Source organism: Carassius carassius, chromosome 5 (assembly GCF_963082965.1).
Source record: "Carassius carassius chromosome 5, fCarCar2.1, whole genome shotgun sequence".
NCBI classification, from domain to species: Eukaryota; Metazoa; Chordata; class Actinopteri; order Cypriniformes; family Cyprinidae; genus Carassius; species Carassius carassius.
The window spans coordinates 25,227,045-25,248,984 of NC_081759.1; the positions used below are offsets into that span (position 1 = coordinate 25,227,045).

Below are 21,940 nucleotides of genomic sequence, written 5' to 3' on the forward strand. Positions count from 1 at the left end.
CATATCACTCACATTGTTCCCTAACAATAATATCTACATACACTAGCGTACTCTTCAAATACAGTTTCTCCAAACGTGTTTATTATTTTAGGTAGTCATTATCAAGATAATCCATGTCCAAGAGTCAATTTCCTCAGATGAGATGATTTTTATTCGTTCCTTATTTAACACTAAGCTATAAACACACACTGACCTCATCGAGCTTTTATTTTGGCACTTCCGGCATTTTGAATTTGCATATTAGCTAAATATTTAGTTTCAACCAAAACATTTAGATTCAACATTTAGATTTAGATTTAGATTTAACATTTAGATTGAGCATTTAGATTTATATTTAACATTTATATTTAACATTTAGATTTATATTTAACATTTATATTTAACATTTAGATTTAAATTTATATTTAACATTTAGATTTAGATTTAACATTTAGATTTAACATTTAGATTTAACATTTAGATGTAACATTTAGATTTAACATTTAGATTTCAATTTCGATTTAACATTTATATTTAGATTTAGCATTAAGATTTAACATTTAACATTTAGGTGTAACATTTAATATGTATGTTTAACTATTTAAAATATCTCTAAGTTGACAAATATTGTTGTAAATGTGCTAAAATGTGACCGTAAAAAATTCATACCAGTTTTTTAAACATTGTTTGAAGCTAAATGTGACAAAATGTTGCTGTTATTTTCAGCATGAGCAGCTTTACAAACGGCACCTGATATGGGGGCTCCAAAAACTCAACCTTTACTCTTTAATCTGGATAGTGCTCAAGAGTCTGAATTTTTCAAATGTATTACAGACGTAAAGTGCAATTTAAAGAGCTGTTTTCATATTTAAAGATGAAGTGAATAATTTCAGGGTTCACCAAGACTTGTAGAAACAAACAAACTTGTAGACGCAGGTGGTATTTATTTATTAATTTAGGATATTTATATATAATCTGTATATACTATACATACACATACACTCAAAAAATTCACCATATAGATTTAAGTAAGCAAATATGTTAAATTTTAAGATTGAATCATTATATGTGATTTATATGTTTCTGGTGTGTTGAATGTTTTGCGATAATTCTTTAATCCCTAACTTTGGCATACCCAATAAAAAGGAAAAACAAATGTAATTTCTACATGAAAAAGTTAATTCAGGCAATAATAATAATAATTATAATAAAGAAAATTCTATATTAGTACTCAATTCAAGCTTGTACAGCTTAAAGCTTCAAGATAAACATTATAAAATTAAGTGGAACCAAGTTTTGGAGAGCTGAATGTAGATATGGTGACAGACTACACGATATCTATTGTATTATTTACTTAGATGTTTCAAATACATAAACTTTAAAAGCATGGTTTAAGTCAATGCTACATTAAGTAAAAATAAAGTAATCCCAAGTAAGCTCTGACTAGATAAAAATTACTCAACATTTTACTGGCCAAGCTAAAGTTACTTAGACAAGTAGATTTTACTTAACAATAACAACTACATTGGTTGACAAAGAGCAGTAGCAGTAAAATTGACTTAAAATATGTTTTTGAAGATGAAGATTTTATTTAAATGTATTTAAATTTCTGGCTAATAACTTATATTGACAATGGGACAATCAAACCACTCTGTAAAGTTGTCTCAAGCACATCCCAAAGACTGAATCTGAATTGGATTCACAATGCGGTGGTCAATTCATACAAGTAAATAATTCCTCATGTGACGTGACATACAGCTTAGTATGGTGACCCATACTCAGAATCTGTTCTCTGCATTTAACCCATGCAAAGTGCACACACACCCAGAGCAGTGGGCAGCCATTTATGCTGCAGCGCCCGGGGAGCAGTTGGGGGTTCAGTGCCTAGCTCAAGAGCACCCAAGTCGTGGTATTGCTGGCCCGAGACTCAAACTCACAATCCTAGGGTTAGGAGTCAAACTATCTAACCACTTGGCCATGACTTCCCCATGCTTAAAAAAACACTATTTCACAAGACCAATGTTATTGTCATCCTGGAATATGACATGGTTATTTAAGAGGTGAAAAGCTATGTTTTTTAGGGCTAAAAGAAACACTGCAAAACATACAATTTGCCGGAAACATGTTATTTGCAATAATGATCCAATCCTATTCCTAAACTCTTCAGTATTTGCTTATTTAAATACAAATGGCCAGGCAGTGTATATACAGTGAAACACATTATCTATACATATTCTAATTTCAAATTAATTCTTACAAAATAACAGTACCCTGAGAATTTCTATACTACTCACATTTGGGAAGTCGTGGCCTAATGGTTAGAGAGTTGGACTTGTAATCCAAAGGTTGTGAGTTCGAGTCTAGGCCAGCAGGAATTGTAGGTGGGGGGAGTGAATGTACAGTGCTTCAATACCACTACTGAGCTGCCCTTGAGCAAGGCACTGAACCCCCAACTGCTCCCCGGGTGCCGCAGCATAAATGGCTGCCCACTGCTCTGGGTGTGTGTTCATGGCTTGTGTGTGTTCACTGCTGTGTGTGTGCACTTTGGATGGGTTAAATGCAGAGCATAAATTCTGAGTATGGGTCACCATACTTGGCTGTATGCCACGTCTCTTTCTACTTATATCTATTGTGTCTGTTTTAGCAAGCTTTAGTCATCCATCATTGTGAATCTCTGACATTGTCTATTCTTGCATAAGGCTTGACAGCTGTTGAAAATAGAAAATAAAGAATAAGAGCCACTGTCTGTGACATAGGACTGTCTGCAACTATGTAATCTAAATGAACCAAGAGCGTCTCAACCACAGGCTTTTATCGAGCCAATGTTTTTAGTAATCAGTACAACAGCAACTGCAATTTCCTGGCTTCTCTTTTGCTCGATATTCTGCATGGAGTGCTTTAATGTCAATGCTGTGCCAAGCACCTGTGTTGAGATGGCCTCAGACCAGACCCCAATCAGGGATGTCAGTTTTTAACAATGACGGATGACCACCTGGGTTCACTCAAGGCAGCTCTTGGCTGTCATTCAAGACGGTTTAAAAATTAACAGCCTCCTAAGTTTTCTCCATGCATTTCAAAACTGTAGTGACCACAATATGGTTGCCACATCTGCTGTCAAACGTAGAAGCCACATCTACCACAATATTGGCATTCAGTAGACAGGGCAACACCTGATGAGTAGAAAGAATTGATTTCAACAGTAGGAGAAGCGATGATGAGCGGTGCATTTTTTTTATTCATTATATGGATTGTGGCTGTTTGTAAACGTACTCGTTGATCTTTACTGATAATTTATTTTGTGTTATGACGTACATCCACATGAAATGCATTATCAAAAACGAAAAACAATTGTAAGGGTTCAATTTGTCGGTTGTTATTTGGATGAAGGCAGATCTGAATGAGAAGTCTGTTGTTTACTCAAGGTATGATATTTTGATTAAAAATTACAAGCCAACAAAAAGTTAAATTAAACTTGGTTGAATTGTTTGCACAAGGTCATTAAGATGCATTTAGCAAATAGATACAGTAAATGTTCGTTTCATACTGACTAGTCTATAAACACTAATTCTTTTAGAAATAAAATATTTATGAGTCACTGAATCACATTGGTTCATTTTTTTTTTTAAAAATGCTTTTTTTGTTGACTAACAAAACACTATTAAGGATTTTTGCTCATAGACATGCAACAGCTATGCTGTGACTTTATCTGAAACTAGCAATATAAGTCACTAGCAATATAGGTCTAAAATGTAAGTTACTTGATATTTAATTTCCTGTTTATTAAACTGCTTTATAAAGACAATGCCATCCTAACAATTGTGTTGTTTTCTCAAATATCAGCACTCTTGTGATAATGCACGAATATAAAAAAAAAAAAATACAAACCATCAAAATAAACATAAAATTAAGTAGCACATTTTATTAGATTGACTGTTTAACACTGGCCAAACTGAAAACATTTTATGCTGCCAGAGTAAAATGGCTGAATTACATCTAATTTAGGGAAGCACAGAGAGCTTAATAAATCGAAGAACAAGAAAGGAACAATGACACCGAGATAGGAAGAAAATCGAGGTAAATCAGATAAAAACACTCTGTGTCTCTGCTCTCCTTTAAAGCTGATGGGGTCCAGTTATTTCGGTCTGTTTCAGATCTTTTCATGTGACAGTACTCTGACCTTTTTCAACTTTTCATTTTTAGTCAATGGAGTATTAAAAGAAAAACTGCAAAGTATTTCAACTGCAGTGCTATCAGAATCAGACTGGCTTCCCAAAGCACTAAGAAAGATATTAGTTGCATGCAAGTATTTAATCTCTATGGCAAGTATCCCAATAGCGCTGTTATCTAAGCGGTGCGTGAAAATGTTAGTAAATTAATAAGAGCCTCTGACAACTCGTAACCCATTACAACTTGGAACTTTTCCACTTACTTTTCTAGTTTATTAGGGAAAAGGGACACATAATGCATCTTTATTATTGCAAAGATATTGTACAATATAATCTAGAATAAAAAAGCGTAGGTTAAAAAATGGCTTTTTAAAGCAATAATGTACAGTCTGTGCATGTCAAGGGTTTCAATTTTGACATAAATACAATAGGTTATAAATTTGCATCGGACTTCAGTAAAAATATAATTTAATTAAATGATTTAAAACATAAGATTTGAGAAAGCATCACCTATATGAGCACACACACATACAGTACAACCTACATATTAAGTGTCCAACATACATTAACTGCTACTTAATCAGTCTACATGTTGGTTGTCATTCCATTGTAAAATAAGAAGTTAAGATAATTCAAAGTTTAATTTGTATCATTATCTGTATATATTTTTCCTGTACTGAATTTTTACTGAAATGCTATCCAATTCACATTCGGTTTGCAATATTTTAGCATTAGTTACTAATTACAAATGCTATTTTGTTTGTCCACCTGAGACTGAAATTTTTTGTTTGTCAGGCTTTGTTTTTAAAATGCCTTGAGGGACCTAACTTGAAGGACGCAATTACCTCGTGAGCAACGAGCACTTTGCTCCTGCAGAAATCACTTAAAACCTGACAGCAGGCCTGAGTCCTGCTTGACCTCAAACTGTCCATGAGAGCCACTCAGAGCAGCCGGAGGGGGGAACAATTTAACACACACACACACACACACACACACACACACACAGACTCACAGATTCACCTTCACGAAAGGTGGGCTTCCTCACACACACACATACTGTACACACTTTTCTATCCTCTGGCCTATACTGAAGCTCATTAGCCCAACACACAGGCTCAGCACTCACCTCTTGGCTTTCTGACATCCGTACATGTCTGCTTGAGGACAAACTAAACGAACTCTGTGTATCATTCAAAAGCTTTTTTTTTTTTTTTTACTTTCCATCCATGAAATGTATCCACAAAAAAATTAAGCAGCACAGCTGAATTCAACATTGATGATGATAATTATGTTTTATGAGCACCAAACCAGCAGAATAGACTGATTTCTTTCACACTGAAGACTGGGGTAATGGCTGCTAAAATTTTTGATTTTGCATCACAGAAAAAAAAAATAAAACATTTTCAGGTATTAACTCTTTTAACTGTATTTTTGATTAAATAAACATAGTCTTCATGAACATAAGAAGGTTCTCTCAAAAACAAACAAACAAAAATCTTTTGGAAACGTTTTCCCAGTTGTGTTTATGCTATACACATGAAAAGAAAAACTAGTCTAGAAAGATCTGTCTTGTGCAATATGATAAAAAGCGAGACACTCATAACAATGACTGAGATTTAACTGATCTAATTGTCATTCATCGAAGGTCTATAAATACAACTAAATATCAGTACTGTCTTATTTCATTAAATTTTGCCGTTTTTTTTTTTTTTGTAAGGAAATTTAATAACAGTTCTAGCAGATATTGCTGTTGTGAGAATTTGAGCCTACTGATGAAATTAAAGTCTGAATTTAGTATTTGATTCAAATATCATTTGAGTGACCATATATTCAACTTCTTAAAGACTAGAGACTTGAGCAGACACACAGCAACTTGGAAAATATCCATACAGTGCCTAAGGGCACATCATATCTAAAACCATTATCTCGGCAGTACAGGGCATCAGTGCTATTATATCGGTTTTTAAAATTGAGACATTTCATCAAACAAGCCTGTAATGCCACTTGTGCTGCTGCTGATTTCTTTGGCTCTCTGAGCAATTGTCACCTTCATTTCATTAAAAGAAAATTCCTCTTTTTTAGACTTTTTAAAGGCTGCCATTCTGAGCGGATCCTGACATGAGGATAAGCCATTACTTTATCATTAGGGGTCGAGCACTGAAGCTGCTATGACAGCTACTGCATTCACTAGTACTCTTGTTATGTTATACTGCCCAATGGGAGCCACTAAAACCATTCAGAGTGTTGTTGTGATATTTGGCTGACTGGAATGGTCCTGAAAAATCTCCAGACCAGCTTTGTGGTCTTCCAATTATTATTATTTTTTAATGAACCCCTTAAAGTATTATAAAAAATTATACATTTTCAGATTTTCACCAAAAATTGGTACTATTGGCTTAATCCTGTTATCTGTATGTAAACGGGTCAAGTGCCACATTCATCCAATCAGTGATACTGATTTGCAAAAATTAAATAACACCTTTAGCCCAGAGTTAATATGTACAGTTTGAAATGTCTGCTTACGAATACCCAGGAGTAATTGTAACCCCAGTAAATAACCCAGGTTTCTGTTTTGGGTTATGAGAATTCCAGCAATACCCCATTTATAATTGTTAGCCAATGTATCACGACTGGTGGTCCTACACTCCTACTCCTTCTATAAATTGTTCAATTCTCACCAAATGTGGCTTCTGACCTTAAGACCACTATGACAAAATATAATTGAGTGGATTTTTTTGTATTCAAAACCATGCTGTCACAGCTACAGCTATACTTGGTTGCGCTGACTCAGTGTGGTATTTCTTTTTTGGCAAATGTCAAAGTTGTGGCAGTGTGATGTAGTTGTTGCTGGAGATCGGGAGGTTGTTAGTTCAGATCTCACATGTAGTGACTCATGAAGCAGTTTTGTTCTCCCTTTTATGTGTTGAGGTGAAGGCATGATTTCCCTTGATGATGTAATCAGGAGTGGAAACTGGAATCTGAAGGGCAGCGAGGTGAATCTAGTACTGATCAGATGGACCTTTTCTAACAAACCGAGAGAAATAATGCAAACCTGAAGACATTTACCTGTTGTGTACCTTTCCAACAGTGCAACCATGCCATTTCCCCCCTACTGACTTCTGTTCGAGGAAAACTCAGTCGGGAGCTATTCCTCCATAATAAACTTTGTGCTACAATTCACTTTTCCATTGTCTGCTCTGTCCAACTTTCTGATGACTTGCCCTGAGTCCAGGAGAGGCCAGGTGACTGCCGGTAGAAACAGGAATGGCTCCTATTAAGTGTGGTGCTCATAAACCTGAGATATATGCCAATGGAGCAGACATCCATCATCTAACCGTCTTATCAAGATATTTCCCTGATGGTAGCATATGGCTAGAAGATGAAAATCATTTACTTTACGACCATTCATCCACTCACAAAGTTGGTCTGTGGTTCACCTTTAAAAAAAAACCTTTTAGTTGAAAAATGGAGCAGAGAACACTTTTTGAAGTTCCTTGCAAAAATAAATTAATAATAATAAAAAAAAACTCAGTCAACAGCATTTGTGGCCTAATTAATGTTACCAAAAAAATAATAATAAATTATATTTATATAGGAGGATATTTTGATATATGACCACTATATGAGAAATGTTATTTCATATGATATCTAAATTAATAAAATGTGTATATATATATAAAAATAATAATAATAAAGTATATTTATATAGGATATTTTGATATATGACCACTATGAGATGAGAAATGTTATTTCATGATATCTAAATTAATAAAATGTGTATATATATATATATATATATATATATATATATATATATATATATATATATAGTACAGACAAAAAGTTTGGACACACCTTCTCATTCAAAGAGTTTTCTTTATTTTCATGACTATGAAAGTTGTAGTCACACTGAAGGCATCAAGGGCTATTTGACCAAGGAGAGTGCTGGGGTGCTGTGCCAGATGACCTGGCCTCCACAGTCACCGGACCTGAACCCAATCGAGATGGTTTAGGGGTGAGCTGGACCACAGACTGAAGGCAAAAGGGCCAACAAGTGCTAAGCATCTTGGTTTAACATGTATACTTTATTTAACATCTTTTGTTGTTTGATAAACATTAATGAGACAGGTATTTAATTAGGCTGCTGTCCCTTTAAGACCGAATGAATGTAATATGCTTACACATAATCCGGTTTCCACCCACCTGTTTACGTTCACTTAAGCGATAAACAACTGTATTTACATGAGATACTCCACAGGATAGACATTTTGACAGCTGTGTCTATTTGACAATTGGGCACGTGGCTGAGAAACCGCTTCTATTTGGTCATTCAGCTGGATTCCATCCATCACGCCTTCACTTACTGCAAGTTAATGAATTGTGATTGGATGGTAATTTTGTTCCCTTTCAGTCGGTCACTCTTGATGTCACATCGGTGACCAACTAATTGGGACCTCGCTTCGAGAGACCAATCTACTTCGAGTGTAACTAAACGAGTCAATGCACATTGGCATGCAATTATTGCATCCAGCTGCTGTTGGTCCAATGCATACCAGCTTTCCGCTTGAGAGCCGAGCGACAAAGTCGTTCTTCTCCATCCAAGTGTCTTCAGTGAGCAACGAATTCAATGTGCTCTTGGGAAGATTCTGGTGTTGGCGGACAGCAATTCAGCAGTGGTTGTTCCTAAGTCGAGTGGGTTGTGCACTTCAGGCTGCACTACCCCATGTTGTGCTGGAAGCGGCCATTTCCCCTGTGCGCCTCAGCAATAAAAGAGCATTTCCCGGTGCCATTCTTCCCGGAAGTGCATGAGGCGCTCACCAGATTGTGGACGGAACCTTTTACTTCCAGAAACCGGCCTGCTGGTTCCTCCTCCCTCACCACCCACGATGGTGGTGCAGCGAAGGGGTATTCAGTATTTGGTAGCGATGCAATTGTGTCCCAGATCTGCCACTTCTGTGATTCAGTTGAGATCTTTGCCCAGCAGTTCTCGGCTGCACAGAAGCAGACAGAGATGATTCGACACATCCTGCCCAGATGGGTAGCTGCTGCCTCCACCCATCCACCAGCCACAGTGCCCCAGCCTGCTCGTCGCAGAGGACGGCTCCCTGTGTCCACCCCGCGCCGCATCCGCAGCAGCCTCCAGCCAAGCAGTGTCATGGAGCTGGGCGTAGGCAGGAGCAAGTGGCACTGAAACAGTGAACCCAGAGGTGGAGAGATTTACTCTTCAGGAGATGGTGAACGCACCACTCTCTCCCCGGAGGAGGGCTGGGGGAAGAATCTTTTGTTTTGTTTTACCCTGCCGTCAGCCTCACTGCATTATAGAGCAGGTAAAGTATAAAGCGATGTTCATTATAAAGAAGCAATATTATATATATATATGTGTGCGTGTGTGTGTGTGTGTGTGTGTGTGTGTGTGTGTGTGTGTGTGTGTGTTTATGTATGCATGCATGTATGTATGTATGTATAATTTTGCAAGTGTGTGAACCTGCAACCTCAAGGCTAAAATTATTAGGCCTTAACCAGCTACATTAATTGGCTGTTTGGCTTTGCTTGCTTTTGAAAGGGTCATTTATATTATCATGATCATATATATTACGAAGGCCTGGTTGAGTGCTGATGGGTTGTCGATGGGTATAGTTTCCCGTCCACAATGCCAATCACTCACGGGACACCTGCAATGGCATGGAAGCCTTGATGTGCCTCCATCACTTTGTGCCTGGCGAAAGGCATAACCTATAGTGTATGTAATCGGTGGCATGATGGAGCTGAATGTTTGTGACTGAATGAACACACCGCCAAACCGAGGTCTTATTCAGCCCATATCCATCCCCAACCACCTCCAGATAACTCCCCATAGCATTAAAACATAAAGCAGCCAGCAGCTGAATTTCAGGGCTTAGGGAGTAGCTCCGTCGAGCAAGATGTGAAAGCTGCTGAATTTGCTCCTGTGGCAGGATAATTTGTTTTTCGAATTGTATCTTTTGACATGTTAGCTATTCTAAAAACGATTATGAAAGAGTGCACATACACTAACTGGTTCCATGGACGCAGCTGACTTCGATTTTCGACAACTATTCGCTCTCGCTGCCATAGTTTGACTAAGCTCCCCATCACATATATTCCCTTTCAATAGACTCCTAATTATGTGCTTCCTAATGGTTTTCCAGCCTTTGTATATTATAATGGAAAAACTAAATACCAACAGTAGGCTATAATGACAGTTTTATTCTTTGCATAAAAACACTTAAATTAATTGAGCACTAACTGAACACTGGGTGTATTACAGCTTTAGAATTGTAATATTTATTTGGTTCTGCACTTTTTCTTGCCACAGAATTAAAATTGTATAGACTGAAATGTGAAAAAGCTTTTTGCACAGAGGTGACCACTAGCAGATTGAACTGTGAACAGCGATAATGTATAGCTAAAGAGTGGTCAAGAATAACCTTATGAACGCATGACTTACAGAAGATATACTTAACTAAGAACGTTTCGGGACATACGTATTAGCATAAAGGTACATATTAAGGTATAACTTATGAACGATGTAATATTAAGAAGGTTTCTGGAAACACAACCCAAGATGTTGATGCAGAAACCGAAGAACAAACTGATATGACATCATTTCAAACAAAATCAGGCCGAAACTAAGTTTATTTTGAGTTTGTTTCGGCAGTTCGAAACAGCTGACCAAAGCGAACTTCCTGGGAAAGTTTGTTTTGGCTCCTAAACATCTTTGAGCTTTCATTGGTCTGTGGCGGTTACGCGATACATGGGTGTGTTCTGTCCCTGGTTTGTTTCTCATTCAATAAAAATCAAGCAAGAAAACAATACAGGTGCATCTCAATAAATTAGAATGTTGTGAAAAAGTTAATTTATTTAAAAAAATAAACTGAAATTGTGAAACTCGTGTATTAAATAAATTCAATGCACACAGACCTAAGTAGTTTAAGTCTTTGTTTATTTTAATTGTGATGATTTTGGCTCACATTTAACAAAAATCCACCAATTTACTATCTCAACAAATTAGAATATGGTGACATGCCAATCAGCTAATTAATTCAAAACACCTGCAAAGGTTTACTTAGCCTTCAAAATGGTCTCTCAGTTTGGTTCACTAGGCTACACAATCATTTACTTCTTCATTTCATCATTGTTGTGTTTAGGGGATACAACCAAGCGTCGCAACACGTTTACATTAATCTACACCCCGCCTCCAGCAGCGCGGGGGAGTCAGAATATTCGAAAACAGTATACCGTCGCTCAGCCTTTTCAAACTTCTTTTTGCCCCCAAACAAAGAACAAAAACGAAGTTTGTTTGAAGTATACCGGGGCCTTTACGTTCCTCTGTGCAGGAGTGCTCCTAGAACAGGTCTCCAGGCACGCTGTGGTTAGGAAGCCATGTACAACAGGCAAGCAGTGTCAGAGGTGTGGATGGGCCCCGAAATGCACTGGCATATCAATTGCCTAGAGTTTTTAGCGGTACGCTACACAGCTACCATTGCATACATCAACTGACAAGGTGGTCTGCACTCCTGTCGCATGTTGCAACTCACCCGCCACCTCCTCCTTTGGAGTCGGAAGTTTCTGAGGTCACTTTTTTTATGCAATTTACATTCAGGTTCTGCTCAACCACACGGCCGATGACCTATCTTAAGCTACACTCCAGGGAGAGTGGCGACTCCATCTCCGGATGGTCCAGCTGATTTGGAGACGTTTCGATACCACTCAGGTAGATCTGTTTGCCTCTCCAGAATCCACTCACTGCCAGTTGCTCTACTCCCTTACCGAGGGAACACTCAGCACGGACACACAGGCACACAGCTGGCAGCGTGGCCTGCGCAAGTATGCGTTTCCCCAGTGAGTCTTCTCATACAGATGCTGTGCAAGGTCAGGGTGAATGAGGAGCAGGTCCTGCTTGTGGCGTTTTGCATGCATTTTCAAGACAAGCTTGGTTACCTTTGATTATTCTGTTCTCGCATGACAGAACACTTCTACTCACTCTTACAGTAAAGTATTTCCAGTTTTACATAAAATTATAAAATTGTAATGTCATAAACCTTAAAATAAGCCCTAAGCCATAAGCCCTAAAATGACTGCAAAAATGATTAAATATAAAAATGTAGGTGCTTTTTGTAAAATTATAAACTTCACATTTATGCTTTTAAATCTTCTAAATACTGGCCCAATTTACTTCCATTGTGCCTTTGAAAGGCACATTCTTGCAAGTGCCTTTAATAACCTAAATTTTTCAAGAAAACTAAATACAAGCCCATTGTATTTTATTTATTTATTTTTGTGTTCAAAAACCAACATTATGCCCCAAATGCTGTCAACTGGGTTAAACTTGCATTGAACCCTTAATATAACTTTTAAGACAATAAAAATACAACTTCATACTTTGTTTAGATGTTTGACTTAAATATTTAACAAGTCAAGAACTCCTCAATAAAAGTCGTATTATGCTCTCAGAGACTGAATTTTTTATAGAATCACCAACTCTGGGAAATGGAAATGGGGCCATTATGTGATGACTTTTCACACCAATGCAGTCGCAGGCATTTAAGCTGTCAAGAAACCTGTTACCAAGCACTCACTCTCCCTTCTTCATCACCAGCTATCATCCCCTCCCTCCTCAACAATATAATCCTAACCGCTCAGGCATCTCAAAGCGTTCACTCTCGCTGCCAAACATCCCACCTTTCAGCTACTGAAAGCCTCGTATGTGGCTTTTTAAAGTAACCTTTGCCACAGAGAGCTCATTCTTCTCTCCTTTTCCTGTTCAGTGCCACTCTAGGAAACATTCATTAAATGCATCAATTCAATCTGAGAGAAATGGAGGCTGTCGAGAGAACTGTGGCCTTCAACAAGGTTTCAGTGGAGGCGTGATATATCAACTAATAAATAGGTCCATGTTTGTCTTCTGTTTGTTTGGACATGTGGACTTGGCATAGAAACTTTTAAGGACTTTTTAGTGACACACAGATGAAGGCAGATTCACATTATCAACAAATAGAAGCCAACACTTTCACCAAGCACCTGAGACGAACAAGCATGGTGACATTTGCAACCATCCCCCTTTTAGTTTTACACCTCTCATGCTGTGAGAACAGGCTGACACTTGCTAACATTTGATATTAATCAGGCTATGGTGCATCACATCTCTGCCACCCACAAGAATTTAGCTGAAGAGCTCCTGAGCCGTAACCCTTACTGAGTTAAATGCCATATGGGCTCTTGGTTTCGGGAGAAATGTAAAGATCTGAATTATTCATAATCCTTCAAACACCTTAGAAGTGCCTGCGTGATTCCATCAAAGGTATATTGTTACCAGTGTCCCAATAGGTATTTCACCAAATGCCCGATCTCTCCAGCAGATGGAAGAACACTGCATTAAAGATATTAATAAATATATCCGATATAGGTCCGATAGTATTATATATAGATTTTGCTAAAACTGAAATAACACTTACACGATTTTCTACGACTGAAGTGTACTGAGACATGAGAGATGATAATTGTGGGAATTTATGTTAATGAAAAAGAAAGATTCTAGACAATAAATAATAAAGGAAAATCTCTGGTAGTCTGCCATTTTGAGAGGAGGTATCTTTTTTTGATGGATTTTAGGCAAGTATATGTAAAACAGTACATATATATATATATATATATATATATATATATATATATATATATATATATATATATATATATATATATACACAATTGTTATTATTGTTACAATTATTATATTATATTATTATTATATTATTCCTCACAAAAAAACATAATAATAATAATAAAGTATAGTGTTTCCTTTACTCAAAAAGAAAAGGAAAAAATAGAGATCTAACGCTTAGTCACAGCCAATAGGCTACAGTATAATCATCTCTAGATTTTGGCCAAATGTAAGCTACTTAAAAAAAAATATATATATATATCAACACTTTAAAGACAAAGTATTTTTAAGATATTTAAAAATGTTTGCTGCATTGTTAAAAGAAAAAAAAACATTATAAGATTGCGTTTTGAGAGTAAAAAAAAATTAAAAAATTGCGGCTCACGTCGCATTTTATTAGCCCTATTACTTCCGAAATAATAAAGTCAAAAATGCCTGTAATCTAAAGCAAAATGTTTAAAAACATTATAAAAACAGTTATTAGTTTAGGCTATAAAAATCGGCAATCCAAAAACAAATTAATTTAAGCTGAAGCTGATGCCTCTCTCTTTCGGCACGAATCCAAATGTTTCCATGTTCCCGACATATCTGGATGCTAAAATGTTATTTAATATAAAGAATATAGAATAATAGTAAATGTATAATAAGTAACACTGTATATGCGTCCGAAAGTTGGACTCCAAATTTCATTCTAAGAATTATTTTGAGGTTAATATAGCAAATGAAAACTGTTCAGCTTCCAGGAAATTTGAGAAGCTCCGCTAGGCTATTTTAGTTCCCCTCACTCCACAACAAAATATTTTCAATTAACAGTATTTAGAAAAGAACAAGAATTAAAAATATAAGAAGCTATAGCAATATTAACGACAAACTAAAACTAATTAATTTAGGCTAAACGCAGCGGGTCTCTCATTCAACAAAAAATCAAAGTTTCGATGTAAAAAAATCGATGTATTTGAATGACAAATGATTATACAAAATAGCCTGTTTATTATAGCCTAATGTGTGTAAACATTTTGTGTCTGCATTAGCCTATGTCTTTTTCTGAATGAAATATTTTTTTTTCTCTAAAAAACGTAGGCAATACAAGTTTTCTTTCTCTCTCTCTCTCTCTCTCTCTCTCTATATATATATATATATATATATATATACGCGTAGCATATTTTAACCATGCAGCAAACCTTTTTAAATATTTTGATAATTTACTGAAAATAAATAAATGACTTTTTAAACCGTTTAACTGACTAGCCTATTAATTGGTCAAAATTAGCTGATACAGTTTGCTGCATTCATGTGCATCCAGAAACCGGTGACTGTAAACGAATCAGCAGAGCTTGTACGAGCTTTTGTCATCACTGAATCTTTCTCAGACGTTTCCAAATGTCGAAATTGGGTTGCGCATCTATCTGTGCATGATGATGTCCAATGCCCCCGGCGAGCGAGCTTCTCAAAGTTGGGAATAATCAAAGGAGAGCTGCGGTCCTCAGTTGGGCAGGAAAGGCTAAGTATGCTGGCGCTTGAGTGTCGAATGCACATGCCCCAATGCCGAGAAAAAAAGGCCCTTTTTGCGCTGCGTCATCAGACCTAATTTGGTTGTCATTGAGACTTGCCTATGATGAGTTCACAGCTGAGCGGACATTTCACTCGCTGGCTTCAGCGTCATATTTGCATATGTCGGAGTCTACTGGAATTCGTGATTGGTTGACAGCAAATTTTAAATATTAAATGGAACGATAAAACGTTATTAATCGGTTATCGGCCATTTAAAATTTTCAATTCTGTTCGGAACTATAAAATCTGATTTCGTTTCTGGTTCTGTTCCTGTCAAAATTTAGTTCGTTTCCGGTTTTCGTTTTCATTCCTTGAACCGGTTCGGAGCCCTGATATATATATAATAGGGCCAATAAGTGCTAAGCATCTCTCGGGGAACTCCTTCAAGACTGTTGGAAGACCATTTCAGGTGACTACCTCTTGAAGCTCATCAAGAGAAAGCCAAGAGTGTGCAAAGCAGTAATCAAAGCAAAAGGTGGCTACTTTGAAGAACCTAGAATATGACATATTTTCAGTTGAAACTACATTTCCGTCAAACTTTTGGTCTGTACTGTATGTATGTATATATATATATATATATATATATATATATATAGGTGAGTGGCCCTTGGCTTGGTATTGTTGGCAGAATTCGGCCCTCTGCGAAAACTAATTGAGGAACCCTGCTGTAGAGCATGGCGTTAGCAACGGCAAGGGAATGGCTTCAATTCCCAAAAAATGCCTGAAGTAATTAAATGAATACCTTGAATGCAATGTATAGTTTAGTAAGTAGTTTTTTGATAAAAGTGTCTGTCAAATGCATGTATGTAAAGGTAAAATTTAAAAACGGTATACAAGTCTAACACCACTATGTATTTCCAGTTTTAACACTGTAAAATTTGATCCTCAAATTTCGAAGGGCTCTAAAATACCAGTATAAATAAAACTTTGATCAAAAACATTAGTTCTGTCAAATGATTAATCGCTATTAATTGCATCCAAAATTATTTTTTGTTTACATAATAAATGTGTGTGTGCTAGGGGTGTAACAGTACGTGTATTCGTACTGGACCATTTCGGTACAGGGCTTTCGGTATGGTGCACGTGTGTACCGAATGACGGAATGCAATATTTTGTTTGCGGAACATAAGTACATTTCCGAGTTTCCAAACGAACATATTAAGTGGTGGAAGTCTCCGCGTTCAGCGCAAATCCCGCCCTGCAGCTGATTCTAATAAGGCCGGCGACACACTGGATGCGTGGCGCAAGCGTCTCAGCTGCGTGGCGTGTCCGTTTTAATTTGGCTCCCATGTTAACAGGTTAGAGCTTGCAGACTGCCTGCGTGAGACGGCCGCATGCTAGAAATATAACCGATGCCTATTTTTCACGCGACACTCAAGCGTGTTGGAAGCGTTTCCAGGCAAAATAGAATAGGAAAATATGTTTATATGTCATTTTGTACACAAATACATATTAATTCATGACACTTTGATGTTTGAAAGTCTATAGGTTGACATAAATTCAGATATAAATGTAATTTAAAAAATAAATTATTTTATAAATATAAATTTATAATAATATAATAATAAATTATTATTTTTTAAACATTGCACCCGTCAAACATAGTCTATTTTGCCGTCAATACTGTTGACGGTGTCCTTTATCATTAGGCTTTATATTTATGCTCAACATGAAGTATAGATATTGTTGTCATGAAGACAAGAGCCTGGTCTGTCGGCGGTCTCCCTCTATGTCACCTACAGCAGCAGCAGCAGCAGCGCGCCAGCGCCGCGTCAGGCACGATTCTGGTGAAGCAGGCCTACGTACAAGCTGGGATTGGTAATCCTGCACTGTAATCATAGTTATTTATTTATATTTTTCATTATATTTTATTATATGATATTGGTTTGAGACTGAGAGTATTTTATTTAGTGGAGAACTTTGCAGCAGTATTTTATTTCTTATTCTATTTTTATTTTATATATATTTTATTAAAAAGTATTTTTTTTAAAAGTGTATAGTAATAAACAACCTGCAGTTTAATGTTTGCATTTCTTTCCCTTACTGTACCGAAAATGAACCGAACCGTGACTTTAAAACCGAGGTACGTACCGAACCGTGATTTTTGCATACCGTTACACCCCTAGTGTGTGCTGTATATATTTATTATGTTTATATAAAGACACACATGTACAGTATACGTATTGAAAATATTTACATGTATATATTTATATGAATAAAATGTATATTATATATAAATAGATTTAATATAGAAACTTTTTTTTTTCATTTTTTCTGAAATATATACATGCATGTGTGTGTATTTATATATTATTAATAATAAATATACACAGGACACACACATATATTATGTAAACAAAAACGTTTATTTTGGATGCAATTAATCATGTTTTTGACAGCACTAATAACAATACATTTCATATTGATAGAAATATTTCAAGATTTACTGAACCGTCTTTGATTTACTTTGATTATCAATAGATAACTTTTAGAAAAATCACATTAAAATGTGAGTATGATACATCAATGTTTTGCATAACGTTTCTCTGGCAACACTGTATCGAACTGCATTATATTTTTTGCCACCCACAAAAAACTAAAATAAATAAATAAATACAGTGCTTATCATAAAACCATTCCTTTTAAAACAATTTACAATTACAATTTGTGGCATTTATCAAATAAATACAAATACATACTTTTTTATATTGTTTATCTTTTCTTTTTCTTTTTTTTACTAGATAAAAACAACTCCATAGGTAAAAATAAAACAATTTTAACTCACCACATTGAGTTTGAGTTCCATGTTGAGGACACCTCCACTGTCCAGCACCGGCATTAGGTTGATGGCAAATATTGCTGCCCGGTCTGGAGGGATGGAGATGTTGGGTCCAAAGAAGATGTAGAAATGAACTGAAAATGTGTCAAGTTCATTCCGCAGTGTTGGCCGGATGGGCCAGCATTTATTAGTGTCTGCCATGGGTGCTATGTAAGTGATGCTGTCTTCAGCAGTTAACAGAGATCCTTGATCCGAACCATTGTGGGGCACGTTAGGCAGGCTGGCAGCAGGCAGGGTCTCTGATAAAGAGAAACCCATCGCAGTGCCAAATGACTGGGGCATGTTCATGGCTGAGGAGCCCTTGGAGACACTGGGCTTGGAACAGTCTGCAGAGAAAAGATCAAAGGAGGTGTTTAAAATTGGGACGGCACACGTTTTACACTGAGGATCTTGAAGGTATAATGCTAGATCGGGGGATGTGAAATAAGAATGAAATAAAGATGTCTTGAACTCTGACGAATCCCTTGACTAATGCTGACAGCTCAAACTCTCCACTCAGGCTCTGAGGCTAAAAGCATCTTCATGTCATTCCTTTCTCTTTGTGCTAGATCTAACTAGCATTTCAGCAGAGACATACTTTTTTCTGTTTCATGTATATGCTTAGATGTCTACAACAAGATGACAGGCCAAATGATTTCTGAGTGTCTATATAGTCTGAAATGATCTAAGTGAGGTGTGAGTTGTGTTTTATGGAGGACCACAGAACGGCCAAGGGAATGTCTGTTTTATCATGCTGTATTTCCTTTTATAGGTCTCTAAGCATTATGAAACTTTCATGCACCCCCCCCCCCCCCCCACACACACAAACAGTTTAAGCACTTGTATTTGGAGTTTAAAGTCTTCATTCAAATTGTGACAGATTTTTTTGCAATACAAAAACAGTGTGTCCCAAAACAAAAACGAGTTCATGGTTGTTCTTAACATCTTTTAATTGTATGCTGTGTAGCTACATACTTTGTAAATTAGACAGGATTATGGAACACACTCTGATTAAATGTAAATTTGCAAAACAATGCTGCGGAATTGAGATAACTAATTGGCACTGATGAGGACAATAAGAAAATTCTCCACACATCTCATTGTTTCCTGATTGCCTCAGGGTTTGAACATTCAGTTATGCTACTGAGGACTTGGGAGTCTTACAGTCATATTTCTCTTCTCGCCCACGATTATTGCAAAATGCAGTGAATCAGGTGAAAATGGTATCATTATTGAAATGCCAGGTCGCTTTCCCCCCACAGCTCTGTTTGCTGTGTTATCACTTACAGTATGTACAGTATCTCGCTCTCCTACTGAAACTCTTTCAGTTTCAGTTTACATCCAGCCATTGAGCCGTTTATGAAGGAATGCTTCCAAAAATCACAACATGACTTGAGATTAAGTTTTTTTTTTACACATCCACAATCCAAAAACAGCCCTGATGAGAAATCTCATCATGCTCAAAAGTAGATTATTGCTGGGTGGGGTTATTAAATGCCAGTCACTGAAGAGCTCTTGTACCTGGATTCTGACAGTTTTATGCTGCATGACATCACAGGAGTGCAGAATGTACATCTCATCACTGGTCATATAATGCTTTTTTAAAGATGATTAATTTTTGTATTAGGTGTTACAGAATATGTTGACATGCTTTGATGTTCAAAAAACACACTTTTTTTCAAATACCATACATTATTGTAGGTCCTCTATGCCCCGCCTCTCTCAAACACGTAATTTTCTACAAAGTCCCTCCTTCGGACAAGGGCAGTCTGCTCTGATTGACCAACTGACCCAATGCATTGTGATTGGCCGAACACCGCAAGCACTCGTCGGAAATGTAACGCCCCTTTCCATAATTGCAAGCTGTATCTTTCAAAATAAATGTAAAGACAGTTAATAATGTCCTTAGTTTACCATCAGTTCAAGTGCGAAAATGGAACAGAGTAGTGTGACAGACACAGTGATGAAGCTTGTATGTGTTTGCAGTACACAAGCCATGGACGGTTAAGACAGCTGACTCCACTGAGTGACTGTCTCTCTCTCTCTCTTACAGATGCGTGCACACACACACACACACACACACACAACACGCAATACTTTGCATTTTAATAGTCAATAGCAAATAGTTAAACTAATAACACAACATACTTACAGTAGCTGTTTCAGAAGCACCAGATTGTCATTGCAAAGTTAGAATTACCTCCTCTCCTAGGTTCACGAAACGGTCATCCATAAAATTTTTTGCTGGTCTGTTGTAACTTGTAAGTAATCTTAAAGATTCCTAAATCCATCTACTTTCGGAAGGCCAAATAAAGTGATTTTGCATTCACCTAGATATACACAGCATCTCACTGATATGGCTGCTTCAACACTAACTGCGGTTACTGAAACCACACCTCATTTCTTGTGTGAACATTTGGGCGACATTACGCAAATATTTGCACATAGTGACGTAGACATGTGGGGGCGTGTTTGAATGAGCCGTTTTAGTGGGGGCGTGTCAGAGTCTTAACTTTGATAAAGAATTTCTCTTTGGTTTTGAGACTTTAGTCTTTGCAACTTCAGACATCTTATATATGCAAAATCAGCTTATAACACTCCAAAGAGAAAGGAAAACTAGAAATCGCATCATATGACTGCTTTAATAAATGTTATCACAATCTATCTTACAATTATGGAAAATTAATCAACAATCATTTATACTATGGGTCAAGATTCAAATACTGTATATGTTACCAATGTAACAATTCTGTTCTTTTGAACTTTCTATTTATCAAAAAGTTTCCGTAAAAATATAAAGCAGTACTGTTTTCAACAATGCTAATAATAAGAATTTTTTTTGATCAAATAAATACAGCCTTGATGGGTAAAAAAAAACTACTCTAAAAACATAAAAAACACAGATTCCAAATGTTTGAAAGCTAGTCTATGTATACATACACACACACACTTAAACATGCTAAAAAAATTTTTTAAAAGTAAATATTTTTTTCACGGAAGGGTGAAATTGGCAGAAACATCCCAAGAGAACCTGGCATGCCTGATTAGCACGCAAATCCTGCAGTGTTTATAAGCCCTCACCGTCTGATCAAATCAACCCTTTTAGCTCCTCTGTAATTACATCTATTTTGCCTTAAATGTAATTATAATACTTGCAGACAAAAGCAATGATGGACAAAAGATCACAATTAGTGAGCTGAGGACATCTTTGAGGGCTTGCACTTGAACATGCCGTCTGGTTCAGGATGAGGATGTGTCATCATGTGCTCTATTCAGTACCTGTTTGGCCACAGGCCCCGCAGCTGAAGGTTAGCTGTATATGTACAGCTCAGGCTGAGAAAATAATGCTAGAACTGTGTTAGGAATCACCGATTCAGTCTCTAACTTACCAGTGTCTATTTAGATATAGATGTGGAACAATATAAAGGGAAAGTGTCAGAGATTTCTTTTTCAAGAGATGGTTACCTAGCAACCAAACATCCAATAAGCGCACAACAATGTCAAAGTGGCTTTCCTGGCAAGAGTTTCACATGAAAATATAACTCTATGCATACTTGCATTTCTGAAAATAGCTCAACACAATCCAGTGTTTGCTGATGTTTGAGGAAAAGAAATGTGGAAAACAATTTGGATTATGATGGATTCCAGGAGGCTCCATTAGCGCACATTTATTTAATAGAGTAAAATTACTGTTTTCTATTTAAATATATTATAAAATGTGAATTTTCAGCATCATTACTTCAGTCT

At 36.6% G+C, this 21,940-nt stretch overlaps 1 protein-coding gene across 1 annotated transcript in view; it reads right to left on the reverse strand.

Moving 5' to 3' along the window:
* Window positions 1-21,940, reverse strand: part of LOC132141057 (transmembrane protein 8B-like) — a 153,678-nt gene that overhangs the window by 27,637 nt on the left and 104,101 nt on the right. Inside the window, exon 6 of the mRNA XM_059550220.1 lies at window positions 18,161-18,540. Coding sequence (XP_059406203.1) covers window positions 18,161-18,540 — 380 coding nt within the window. The remainder of the gene's footprint in view (window positions 1-18,160; window positions 18,541-21,940) is intronic.